Consider the following 13,241-nt stretch of genomic DNA (forward strand, 5'->3'; position numbering starts at 1 on the left):
AAAAGCTTGTTCTTAAGACAAAGTTTTGATTTTCTATTAATGAGTGGATTTTATATAATTGCTACATTTGGCTTGAATGCCCGCAATGCGGTATTTTAAAGTTAACTTCAACTTGGTATTGAACTACTATTGAAATCTTCAAAACAAGTAATTTGAATGTGGAAATGGTGAAGCTCTGTGTAACTGTAGGTAATCACAATCCGAACTAATTAATTCTCACAAGGCTAGTCAAGCGCAATGAACAACCACAAGAGCACATAAGACGGGGACATTTGCAAACCAATTTCCATAATTCCAACACTTGACCCGAAGGCCAGCAGAAGAGCATCGGGAAAATTAAATTTAACTGTTGCAGTAAATCCTCAGCTTTATCCCCAAAGGCTCTGGACGGCTGCGCTTCAGCATGTAAAGTGATGCGATAGCTCATCGTAAAAGCTATGAACGCCACCAGGTATTTCATTGATGGTCTCCCGAGTGGGCTACGAAATGAAATGAGAAGCTTGTGTTGATGGTATGATTATCGTTATGAGGCATATGTTTGGATGACATTGTGGTAAAATTACGTGTTTCATATCAAAGCTGGTTTTTCAATGTATTTCGGAAACTTATTGAGTGAATGATGTTTTCATCGAAAAACTTTACTCTCCTATTATATAAATTCTAACCATAACAATCACAGGTTGAATTTTAGAGACATGAAGAGAAAATTTTCATTTTTGCAAATATGAAGAAAATCTGTCCAAACTTTCTTGCAATCTACTACAGATGATGCGCAGGCTTTATCGTTTGGCGGAGAGGCCTGTGTCATCTGCAAAGATGTTCGACATCTCTGCGGTAACTCAGATAAGTTAAATGTGAAACAATTGTATTATATTGGTCCAAAATGCTACCTTGAGGAACACCATCTGTCAAAGAAGCCTTTCTTAACCTACAGTGTACGATTTGACAAATAACTTTGGATTGTTCTTATAATTTATGTACGAAAATTAAAGTTTTTCTTATTTTACAATCAAACCTGTTTTACCATGCCAAACACTGTCGAACACTTTTTATTTGTCTAGAAGAGCAAGACCAATAGAATAGTCTTCAGGTTTGCTGAAACAAATGAAATTCGTTATTCGTCACTGATCAGTTGTCGAATGCTCATGTCAGAATCCGAACTGTTCATTGGCCTAAATTAAATTTTAATTGATGTTGATGTTGATGATTATTCAAAATGATCTTTTCAAAAACTTTAATACTAGAGAAAAGCAAGCTGACTGAACGATAGCTAGAAGCTTTTGCAGGTTTTTTTTGGTTATAAAATTTATACAATCTTGGCATTTTTCCATTTGTCAGGAAAATATGCCAACTGAAAACATTTGTTAAATATATCAACCAAGAATGATAAGCTGCTGTCTGGAGGTTTCTTGATGAGGTTGTAAAAAATTCCATCATCGCCAAGGGCTTTCATATTTTTCAATTAAGGTGAAGATGAATCGAAGCAAAACTTCAATTTTTCAAGAGCACAAATCTGGAGAACCGAACACCCGTTTGAGATGAAAACTTGATCGATTGGTCACCAGCAGCTAGTGACCAATCGATTAAGTTTTCAGGTTAAACGGGTGTTTGGTTCTCTAGATTTGTGCTCTTGAAAATTTGCGGTTTGGCTTCGATTTATCTTCACCTTAAATGAATTGAGAAATTTTATTTTCAAATATTTTGTTTCTTGATTGAGAATGGCGTTTTTGAATTTACTTTTGCAGATCCTGCCATATAATTTTCATAGAAGGAAATTGCCTTCTCCTCACGTTTTCAAGACGGATCAAGAGTTCACGCAGAAGAATTTTAATATGTTGAAACTAAGAACGCATTGGTTAGAATCAATAATTTATGTATGTATCAAATCAATTCATTCCCATGTTAGTTTCTAAACCAGTATATTTTTAAAACAACAAAATTTCTAGTTGAATGAAAATATGGTAGTAGATTTTCGCTTCAACAATTTACAATTATTATTTCTATAATTGTGATTTTTAGAATCTACAATATTTTTTATTTATGGTCGCCATCATGTATTTGTGAGAAAAAGTGACGCGAACGAAATGAATAGAGCTGAAAGTATATCCGGTGAAAAACGATAAGAATTCATTAAATTGCTGCAAATTTTTGATTTATCAGACGGTAATTATTTGAGGCAAGTTAATACTTTCAGAAGGCATTTCATTTATATATCACACAATTTATTTTCAGCCAATATGTGCCGAAGAAATGGAAATTATACTTTTAGCGGCGGGAGGAAAACTATCGCACAAGAAAAGCAAAAGGTAATTATAAAAAAGTCTATGTAATTAACAAATTAATCAATTTGCATATTTGTTCCAGAATGTGCCGTCCGGGTTATTCAGCAACGACAACGGCTGGTGAAATTTGATGTGAGCTGCTCACAACCTATGGAACCATCCAGAGATGAACTTTGTTCTAGAACATCACAATCATTCATTCTGATTAGATAAACATGATTATATAATAAACGAGCAAGCATCAATAAAAACATCACCTTTTGCAACTTTGGTTGAGCTTTATTGAAATTAAAATATTATTTTATTGAATGAACAGTTATTATTTTTGTTTCTACATGAGTCATACAGTTACTTCAATACAATGTTTTTATAGATTCAACAAAGGATATTTTCGTTTCAAAAAATATATTTTTTGTATTTGACAGTTAGCTGCTTTGAAGCATTTTTAGAAACAACAATATTTATTGTAGGAATAAATGAGTATATTTATTGAAACAATGATAAATGCTGGTAAGCCGTGAGTCTACAATAAAATTTGTTGAACCTATGTAGAAATCTGTTGAATTTACAATATATTTCTCTGCGTGTTATTACATATATTCTGATAGCTCGGGTTGTTACATGCACTTCTCACTGCGCTTTTCGCCGCTGACCCTTTCCCTTTCTCGTCCATGCACATCTTCAAAGCCATCCACTATAGCACATGACAAGTGAGAAGCTATCCTAACCTCAGGTTAAAAGTAGGTACCCACACTCTTAAAAATAATGAAAATTACTCTGGACGTAATTCTGGTTATGACTGAATGACACATGATGTAAGCGATGGAACGACACAAAAACGTGTCCTTGAAGATGTATTGAACAAAAAATGTAATTTTACATGTTAAAGGACACGAAAACCATGGAACTGTGATCGACATTTCCCGAATCAGACACTAACATATTTGAAATTGGACATAAATTAACGTCATTCGGCTCGCTTCTTTTATGTGCATCCCAAAAGACGTAAATCACATTATTTTTTGGTACTGTGCAGCTGGTCGAGATGAAGAGAGTGGTTGTTGTAGTTGAGTTGCATTAAGTAAATCACCTCATCATAGTCAGTGTTGTACATCGCGCGTGAATCTTTATGCTTCATCCCTCCTAGCCGGTGGTGCGGTGTCGAGACGTCGAGATGTGATGAGATGGGTGCTTGAGGGGCCATGCTATACATATGCAACAGCGATGACACTCCGTGTTCAATCTCTGTTATTAAGTTAGATGGAGCGTCAGAAGGGTCATAAACGTCACCCACCACCATGCTACGGATGTAATGGCCTTTTGGGATCAAACATGTACCTTCCTGCGACGATATCTATTAAAGTTGATCAGACTCATAATGTTGATTGGATTAGATGGGATCAGTGAAAATTAAACACTTGAATTGATTTAAAGCGCTTAGTCATGCAGTACTGAGCTCGGGAAAATAAACTTGGGTGTATTGGAAGCTTTGATTCTCAATTCATTTATCTTAATTCTAATTCATGTGGTTTAGTGGAAGACAGACCTTTTTCAGAGGTTCCAACTTGACCAAACTAAACGTTCTCCTCAAAATTAGGGAAAATTAATCACTTCTCTTTCATGAGATCCGGATGGTAAATCAAACCTTTTCTATTGAAGGGTTCTGTATCTGTATCTTGGATACTACATATTAAAGTATTTCGCTAAACATCTTCTGTTAGGTCATACCAAATAACCCAGTGCTCCAGTTCTACGCTGCGATTGAAATTACTCCCCTCGATTAAGATTAATCGCGCTTTGTTTCGTGCAAAATTCATCATCATCCCATACCATCATCATCATAATTCAACCCATCATTTACACGCCACCCAGATCGTGGGCATCAAAAGCCGGCCAGACTCACAAACTTTATCGTTTTGCATACTTACCATACCTACCGTGCTTTCACAGAAGCTACGGTTAGTAATTTTCCCCAAAACGAGCATCAACGAGGGGCAGCAATGGAACCATTTTTTGCTACGTAGGAATTCTGTCGGCAGGTCATCTAGCCCTCGCGGCACCTATCACTATGGGCGATCAGGTGGCCAATAATCGAAAATATGGCTTGTTCTGATAGGTATTTCTTGTACATCATTCCATATTAAACACTTCTATTAAGTTATTCCTGAAATATCAGGGCAAGATCTTTTATATTTTAATTGATACAGTATGTCAAAGTTAGAGTTCTTAATAAAAATTGAGAATTCAGTGCAAACACACGGTACGCATTGAATAAAATATACTGCATAATCGTAATATTTTATACAGATCTTTATACACTGTCCGAAAGTTTATTCAAAATGCAAACTACGAAAAATAAAATGAAATAAAAATTCGTACTTTAGGTCGGAAAAATGCGGGGAGTGCACTGAAAAAAAATATATATGATTTTATATTGAAACTTTACACATCCCATACTTTTTTGTCCCAAGTTGTCCCAGGCTAAAATTTATTTCCACGGGTGCTTTGAGATGTAAACTAATCGATCGTGAAGAATTTAGCTGCACAAATTTGCACTTTTTTAATTTAGGGCTTTTTGAATTTTTCCAATATTTCTGACCATTTCCTATTAAAACAGCTTAAACATAATTCAGAGAGTGAATGAATATCGCTTAATCATTCATATCATCATTTCTTTGTAACTTCTAACATTTATAATGGTTTGCACAACGTTAATCATATAAACGGCTCATATGCATCATTAGTGACAACGCTTATTATTTCGCTACAGGCCCTATTCAAAAGTAAGTCTCGAAAACTTGTTTTTGAAAATAAAACATAAAATTTGTGTCACAAAACTCATAACTACGACATGAGATGGAAAAAATATTTTTGGCCGTCAGTCTGTATGGAAACCGCCCATAGTGCCTATAGGCAAAGCATGAAAAAAGAAAATTAGGAGAAATTGGTTCAAAATGCCACCTGGTTTTTGCAGAGTAAAGATATATTAAAACTTTGTAACGTAATGCCAAATCTGTTTCCAGAAACATATTGAAACCAGAAATAGTTGTGACGTACAATATTGATTACGAAGCATTTAAAAGCAGCACCGTAATTGGGTCCTAAAATTTGTAATGAAATCTTGTTTTTATTTAATAACACGGAAAAACATGTTACTGTAACTACTTTAGCAATTTTTCCCGCTCAAATAATGGCTATATCATGTTTAATCTTTAATTTAAAAAGTTGGTCCATAAATGAACCTTGACACTTTTGATCATGTTTGACGTTCGCTTAGTCGACAAAAACACCACAGGGGTTTTAGTTCGACCACTGGGGTTGTTCCTATCTGACATTTCGTAAGGGACACGGAAAACAAAATACACCCAAAATTTGAGTTTCAGCCAAAGGATGTGACAAAATCTAAAAAGTAAGAGGTTGTTTTCGAGATACGACCGCCAAGTTGACGTTGGATAACGTTAGCTTCTAGCGTTCTAACGTTAGCGGGGCCCAGATAGCCGTAGCGGTAAACGCGCAGCTATTCAGCATGACCATGCTGAGGGTCGTGGGTTCGAATCCCACTGGTCGAGGATCTTTTCGTGAAGGAAATTTTCTCGATTCCCAGGGCATAGAGTATCATCGTACTTGCCACACGATATACACATGCAAAAATGGTCAATCGGCAAAGAAAGCTCTCAGTTAATAACTGTGGAAGTGCTCATAAGAACACTAATCTGAGAAGCAGGCTTTGTCCCAGTTGGGACGTAACGCCAGAAAGAAGAAGAACGTTAGCTTCTTCTATTTCCTAGCTTGAGACCGTCACGAAATTATGAAAGAATTCTATTGCTAAAAATCTAATCAATTGTCACACTATTTGTTGCATGTCAATTCTCACTTATTATGGACATTGTGTGTTATTATATGGTTGGTCCAGTTAACAGTTCAACACCGATAGAACTGGTTGATGGAAGAAGAAACATGAGCGTTAACACTTACTCTCCAAACAAATATTCCGGTTGAACGTTAGGTCCTCACATGACCCACTTAGATTGGTTGCTCTAGTGGGTTCCGAAGCCAGTTTGAGGTACTTCTCCAGTGCCTATTGGCATGGTCTTCTTTTGATACTCGAAGAATTTCCGCGCCATGAAGAACTTCGTCTGCTTCGTAGTGGTATCTGGGGACGGACGGCAACTTCAACATCGATTTGAGCAAAGAGGAGAACATGGAGTTCGCGGACTTAAAGGAAAAGTACCCCAACCTCAAACTGACTTCGGATCCCACTAAAGCAAGACCATTACTACGACGATGGCTCGTATCAATCGGACTGCCCATAAGTCCACTGGAAGAAAGGCCCCTCGCAAGCAGCTGGCTACGAAAGCCGCTCGCAAGAGCACCACAACCACCGGAGGAGGCGAGAAGCCGCATTGCTATCTGCCGGGAATGGTTGCTCTGCGTGAGATTCGTCGTTACCAGATATCGACGGAGCTGCTGATCCGCAAGTGCCTGGTTTGTAGTTCAAGACTTCAAGACGGATCTGCGATTCCAGAGCTCGGCCGTCACGGCTCTGCAGGAAGCGAGCGAGGCATATCTGGTCGGTCTGTTTGTGGATACCAACCTGTGCGCAATCCACGCCAAGCGTGCCGAAGGACAGCCAGCTGGCTCGTCGTATTCGTGGCGCTTAAATTGAATTACAGCACGATTTCAAACAAAACGACCCTTTTTAGTACTACAAAAATGCATTCCACGTAAAAGAGTTACAACAAGAGACATTTCATTTAATTATAAATTATAATTTCGGTTGATTTGTTTTCAATGGAGAGAAATGCCAAACGAAGTTTTACCTAGGTTCCCGTCGCTCGGGTCGGGCGGCGGTAGCACTTTCATACCAAATCAAAACATCAACCAATCTGCTGCCGATTAGTTTTAGCTCTTTGTTCGAAAAGTTGATACTGATCGCTCTAGCATGCATGTAAAAAGCGACGATTATAATCGTTATAATTATAACGGAATTATTTAATCATCGCTAAATGCGAGGCAAACCGGGATGGATTCTACATTCTAGTGTCGTCCGCAATTTATCCGACTCATGCCCACATTTATTTCTTGGCACTGTGATTCTCGAAAAGCATTATTTGGCCCTGATCACCAATCACCAGTAATGTCGCTCGTCACTATAGAAAATTCTCATAACTCTTTCAAAATGAAATTGTCGTCCTGAAAAGGACGGTTAGGGGTAGTCACCTTAGATCGAACTGAGTTTTCATTCCATTGTAAAACAGAAACACACTAAAAGATTACCGAAGAAGATTCAATTAAAATGCGGTAATTGTATGCTTCCTTGTCCATCCTTCGTTTCTATGGTTTGCTCATTCGATAGGCTAGCTAGATTGTGACGAATATGTAAAAAATATTCCAATAGGAGTCCTTCTCCGATTGCTGGTCGACGATTGACTGATGCGCGCGTCACTGATTGGACTTTGGCTGGACACGATAGAATAAAGAGGAGCAAGAAGCAGACCGAAAGGGGCGTTTCCCTTTGAATGACGAAAGTGGCTAAGATATCGCTCAATGATGTCTGTGTCAGAAATACACAAGAAAAATGTGCTTTTCTATGGAAATAAGACATACCTTGATATTTCCCAATTTTTCAATAGTTTAGTCATAAAAATCAATAGTTTTCATTGTTAGAGTAGACTCGTAGAAAGATTTCCAATCAATTGGTGCAAGAATCTTGAAATTATATCCGGGCGTTTGTAAGTTATTAACAGTCAAAATCTAACCACTTTTCGTGACGCGAGCGATTTTTCGTTTTTAGAAATTGTACCCCAGTATGTTGCCGTAAGACGTTATCCAACGTCAAAAAAAAATTTTAGGCTTAAACCAACGGAAAACATTAGAAAATTGAGTAAACATGTGTTTTTGGCCTAAACTTAAGCGTTTGGCACTAAAATTGGGACAGGGCTTTAGGACCCAATTGGTGAGTAAATTGATCTCCTGGGAGAACTCGACCAGTTTGGCACCGAATTATAATTCCTCTCAAGGATGCCAAACATTGTGTTCGCATATCATCCATTCAATGTTTTCCTTTTTTAAATTTCTTTATTAGTATCATTTCAAACATTACATTCATTATTTGTTATGTATAGGTGTTCTGTGTTATTAGACAACACTATCATCCTAATTTGGTAAAACAAATCTAAGATTTTATTAACATTTTGTTAACAACATATTACATTTCATTTGCCGTAGCAGTTCAGATTTTTTACAGGTGATTTGATTTCACCTGCTTATAAGAGAAAAAAAACCTTTTCAATATACTTAACCTAACTTAACCTAAACATATAACGCATTAATCGTGGCAATAGAAGATTGTAATTTTTTTATTTGACATTTGTTCCAATGTGTCAACATTGGATATTCTATGTAACTCATTGGTACTATACCAGGGAGAAAGCATCAGAAACATTTTCAAAATTTTATTTTGAATTCTCTGCAGAGATTTTTTCCTGGTATTACAACAGCTAGTCCATATTGGTACAGCATACAACATGGCTGGCCTGAAAATTTGTTTGTATATCAAAAGCTTGTTCTTAAGACAAAGTTTTGATTTTCTATTAATAAGTGGATAGAGACATTTTACATATTTGTTACATTTGGCTTGAATGCCCTCAATGTGATTTTTGAAAGTTAAATTCTTATCTAGCATGAGCCCTAGATACTTAACTTCATCTGACCAATTTATTGGAACCCCTCTCATCGTGACAACATGTCTACTTGATGGTTTCAAATAAAGAGCTTTTGGTTTATGTGGGAATATTATTAGTTGAGTTTTGGAAGCATTAGGAGAAATCTTCCATTTTTGCAAGTATGAAGAAAAAATATCCAAACTTTTTTGCAATCGACTACAGATGACACGCAGGCTTCGTCCTTTGGCGGAGAGGCCTGTGTCATCCGCAAACAAAGATTTTTGACATCCCTGAGGTAACTCAGGTAAGTCAGATGTGAAAATATTGTATAATATTGGTCCCAAAATGCTGCCTTGGGGAACACCAGCTCTTACAGGAAGTTTTTCAGATCTCGAGTTCTGATAATTAACCTGAAGTGTACGATTTGACAGATAACTTTGAATTATTCTAACAATGTATGTTGTAAAATTCAAGTTTTTCAATTTTAATTCAATGTTTTCCTGTTTTTGGAAATCCTATGATGATAATAAATCTTCGAGCTGTTTAGTGACATATCTTTCAGCCAGGGCTGCCCAACGTACGGTCTGCGGTCTCGTTTTACGCAGCCCGTGAAGATTTTGAAGATTCTTCCCATATCAGGACCGTTCAATGTTCTACTAACTTGAAGTTAGACTATACCATGTTTCATATATTATAAACGTTTGATTTATTTTTAAGCTTGAATTTCAGCTTGACAGTTTTCTACATTATTTATCGATTCTTCAGAGTTCAATTCATTTAATTAAAAATTCAAATAACCTAACTTTACTTTTTGAAAACACTATTTCTGTGTTGAAAACATTCTCCTATGATTTTTTTTTAATAATTTGGTAAACAAAACTGAAATCATACCCAGATTGAAAGAACGTGATGGTGAAAATGTCAATTGGATCAATTGTACACATTTCTGAGCCTAAAACTGTGGGCAAAAATCTTACAAAAACTTGCCAAGAATTCTTACAAAATCTTTTAAATGAGATTTAAAAAATATTATAAATAGGTTTCAGCAAACGTTGTAGCATAATTCGATAGTATCCAAGATGAATTTTTAACAGAAGGACCAAGGATTCTTTCAAATCCTGTATAAAGTCTCACAATTCCAGGGCTCCTTAGAGATTTTTCATGAAATCCTTAGCGAAATTCTCACAGTACTCGTCACAAATTAATCCTGGAAAAAATCGGAAATTTCGAACGGGATTCTCATACAATTTTGGACAGGGTATTCATATGAAATTCTGACACAATCCTTTGTGGACATCTGACAGAATTCTCATAGCCTGAACAAAATTATCGCAGAATACAAGAAGAAGTTTTTACAGAATCTCAGCAGCATTTTTTTTTGTTCAAATTCTCCAAAAGATGTCACTTCACTGAACTAGTTTCATTTCATTTTACAAAAACTTTGGAATTTGTACCGCCAAACAATATTTTCTTAGCGATTTGGTCCGTGGTACAAAATGGTTGGGCAGGCCTGCTTTAAGTTAATGCAACCCCTTTTTAGTACTATCCAATATAATTCTTACTAGAAATTGTAACCTTTGACAGACAGCTTCAATTAAGTGTCTTATGATGATTTCAAAATATTTTGTTCTTCATAAAAATATAATCTGAAAAAAAAAATCAAATTTCATGTAATAAAAATTGTTGAAAAAGTCAGTGCTAAACAAGATTTTAATGCTTGAGCTAGATGCAAGTTGTGGGTATTACAAATGTTGTGACTGCTTTAGTATAACTCACTAAGCTCGTATGTATTTTAAAACATACGGATATACACATTTTGTTCATTCCCGGAAAACGTGATTATACTAATTGAGATTGTCTACCTCTACAATGCGGATTTTTAAAGTGTTTTTCAGCAATTAAATTGTAAAATACATAAGTAAAATGTACTTTTGACACCTTTTTCAGACTTAGGGGATCAAAATTTAGTGGATACGGACATGTTTTTTATTTGATGATCAATTTCGCTCTAGAGTTTCAATTTCAATGTTTGATTTTGTACTATTATTTAATTAACTGTTGAATGGTGTTTCATCAAAAATCATTTAAGTAGGCTGTCATTAATCGCCGAAGTACTAATTTTGTCAAAATTAGTTTGATTTAGCGGAATCTTATCTGGAATAATAATACAGAACGTTCTAACATACTCATTGCCTCATCAACGGCTTACGCAACCTGAACTTCATTTGAGATTATTAAAAAGGGGTCATGATAGCAAGGAGATCAAAACAAAATGAGAGTCCTGGTGGATTTAAAGAGACGTGAAATAGAATTTAAATGGTTGAAAATAACGGATGTTAAGAGGATATGGAAAAGTATACAATCTGATACAAAAGTATACAACTCTACAATCTGATGGAAAAGTATACAACTCTCCATAACTTGGTATTAAAGAGACCATCGAGTTGGGGAGGTATCTACAAATGGAAATATGGAACAGTGCAACTGCGTTTCAAGGGATCAACGAGGTAGCCATGAAAACCAAATTTTTCTATACTGCCCAAATTCGCATGGTCGACGTATGTGTTGATTTTTCCAAAATAAATTTTTAATTGTTATGCTTTCTTTACCTTATAATACACTGGTTGGACATGCGAACAGCGCATTTGTTCTAAAGTATTTGAATTATTAGAGGAAAACAGATTGACATGAGCACATATACCAACTTATCCGAAAAAAAAAAACAGAATGCAGAGTGTTTATTCGGATAGCTTAGCGTATAAACCAGGTTACTATGACAGTGTTCTTCATCAAACTCACAAACACAAATGGTAAAAGTAAGAAATTGACAAGTCTCCCCGCTCAAGTTTTGACTTTCAAAATTCAGCAAATGTAGATACAGATTAGTTGACCAAAGTTGTTTGAATATTGAAGAATGCAGCTGATACTACAACAACGCATTTTCACAGCAAATATGGTGGTTACGTCGACCATGCAAACATGGGCAGTATAGTTCTCTAACTTGATATCGAGATATATAATATCGAGTTAGGTAGAGTTGGCTGTAGTTCCTTACTATTGCAACTCGATTCTATCCACTTTAGGCTTGATTCCAAAAATATCGAATATCTGAGAAAGCGAATCGATATTACGATTCAAGTATTTTCTACTCGTTTGGTAATATAAGTAAGATATTATTAATTTCATTAGAATGTAAACCGGGGCACTCTACCCCGAGAGTGCATTTTAGACCATTTTACGCTATTCGTCTTCCTTCATCAGGTTGCTTCCCAACTTTGTCGATTCAGTAGGATTCACCCATCGAAACGAGCCGACGACGACAGGCCCGGGGTCGTTCAAATAATGTAGTCTGCCTTCAAACACTGTCCGCCACGCTGTTTCTATTGTTGTTGAATGACACAAGGGCCGCTCGGTAGTGCAGGTGGTGGTGGTAACAGACAAATCAGACAAAGATGGTAAACACCATCGGCGCGGCGTCCAAACAACGACTAGACTTTATGAGTATGAGAGCTACTTCAGGCTGTCGATATAATATGTGAAAAATGGTGCTGTGGTGAGCGATGATGCCCACCTTATGGAGGATGTTTCGGAGGATCTAGCAAGACTGTGAAAATGTCAAAGCTCATCAAAATAGTTGAAGGCTGAGATAACAACAGACGTGAGGAGGCGATGGTGGATTGGCATAGCTGGACTTAATGTTTGTGAATGGACTATGACCACTAGACAAATTGCTAATTTATTATAATCATGAGGAAGTTTTTTTTCTTGGAGGGGTCATTGATCAGGAGTGTTCATATACATAATCTGTCAGTGTTTCGCCTATGTGAGGGGAATCATCGAAATAAATAGCTCTATCGATATAGTTTTGCTGCTTTGGAAAAAAAAAACAGATATTAAACCTAAGAGAGGATCGCAAAAAGAAAAGTATCAATGTCATATGCAGCCAGTCGTTTTTAAGGCTAAAAATTTGAAAAGAATTGTATTTAAAATAAATTGTTATTAAAACCGCAGTCAGCGGAGCAGTTTTTACAAAGGTACCGATAAATCTAAACACAGGACTAGCTATTTCCTATCTACAAACAAACATAGGGTTTCAATGTTAGTAATGGACCCCTTAGTAGCTAAAATTCATCCTAGACGCTTTTCCGCAATGATATCTCAAACGCATATACGTTTTGTGGAGTCTAACAACAAATTCAATGTCTTTACTTCATAGTACGTCTATGAAACATACATAATCATTCGATTTTTCCAGCGAAATATGCATTTGAAAAACTGTTGTCCGAATGCGTAT

At 36.2% G+C, this 13,241-nt stretch overlaps 1 protein-coding gene and 1 long non-coding RNA gene across 4 annotated transcripts in view; both read left to right on the plus strand.

Annotated features, from left to right (window-relative positions):
• The first annotated feature begins 1,813 nt into the window (after positions 1-1,813).
• On the plus strand, positions 1,814-2,533 carry LOC110677931. Of its 3 annotated transcripts, none has more exons than XR_002501298.1 (3): positions 1,814-1,874; positions 2,020-2,306; positions 2,365-2,533. It is a non-coding gene; the product is annotated as an uncharacterized LOC110677931 (long non-coding RNA). The 3 variants fall into 3 exon arrangements; XR_002501297.1 differs by having other exon boundaries at positions 1,820-2,163; positions 2,233-2,306; XR_002501296.1 differs by having other exon boundaries at positions 1,820-2,306.
• A 4,033-nt stretch (positions 2,534-6,566) lies between these two features.
• The window catches only part of LOC110678104, a 150,664-nt gene continuing 143,989 nt past the window's right edge, over positions 6,567-13,241 (plus strand). The window contains exon 1 of the mRNA XM_021850700.1: positions 6,567-6,767. Coding sequence (XP_021706392.1) covers positions 6,567-6,767 — 201 coding nt within the window. The remainder of the gene's footprint in view (positions 6,768-13,241) is intronic.

The sequence above is a fragment of the Aedes aegypti genome, chromosome 3 (genome assembly GCF_002204515.2).
Source record: "Aedes aegypti strain LVP_AGWG chromosome 3, AaegL5.0 Primary Assembly, whole genome shotgun sequence".
NCBI lineage: Eukaryota > Metazoa > Arthropoda > Insecta > Diptera > Culicidae > Aedes > Aedes aegypti.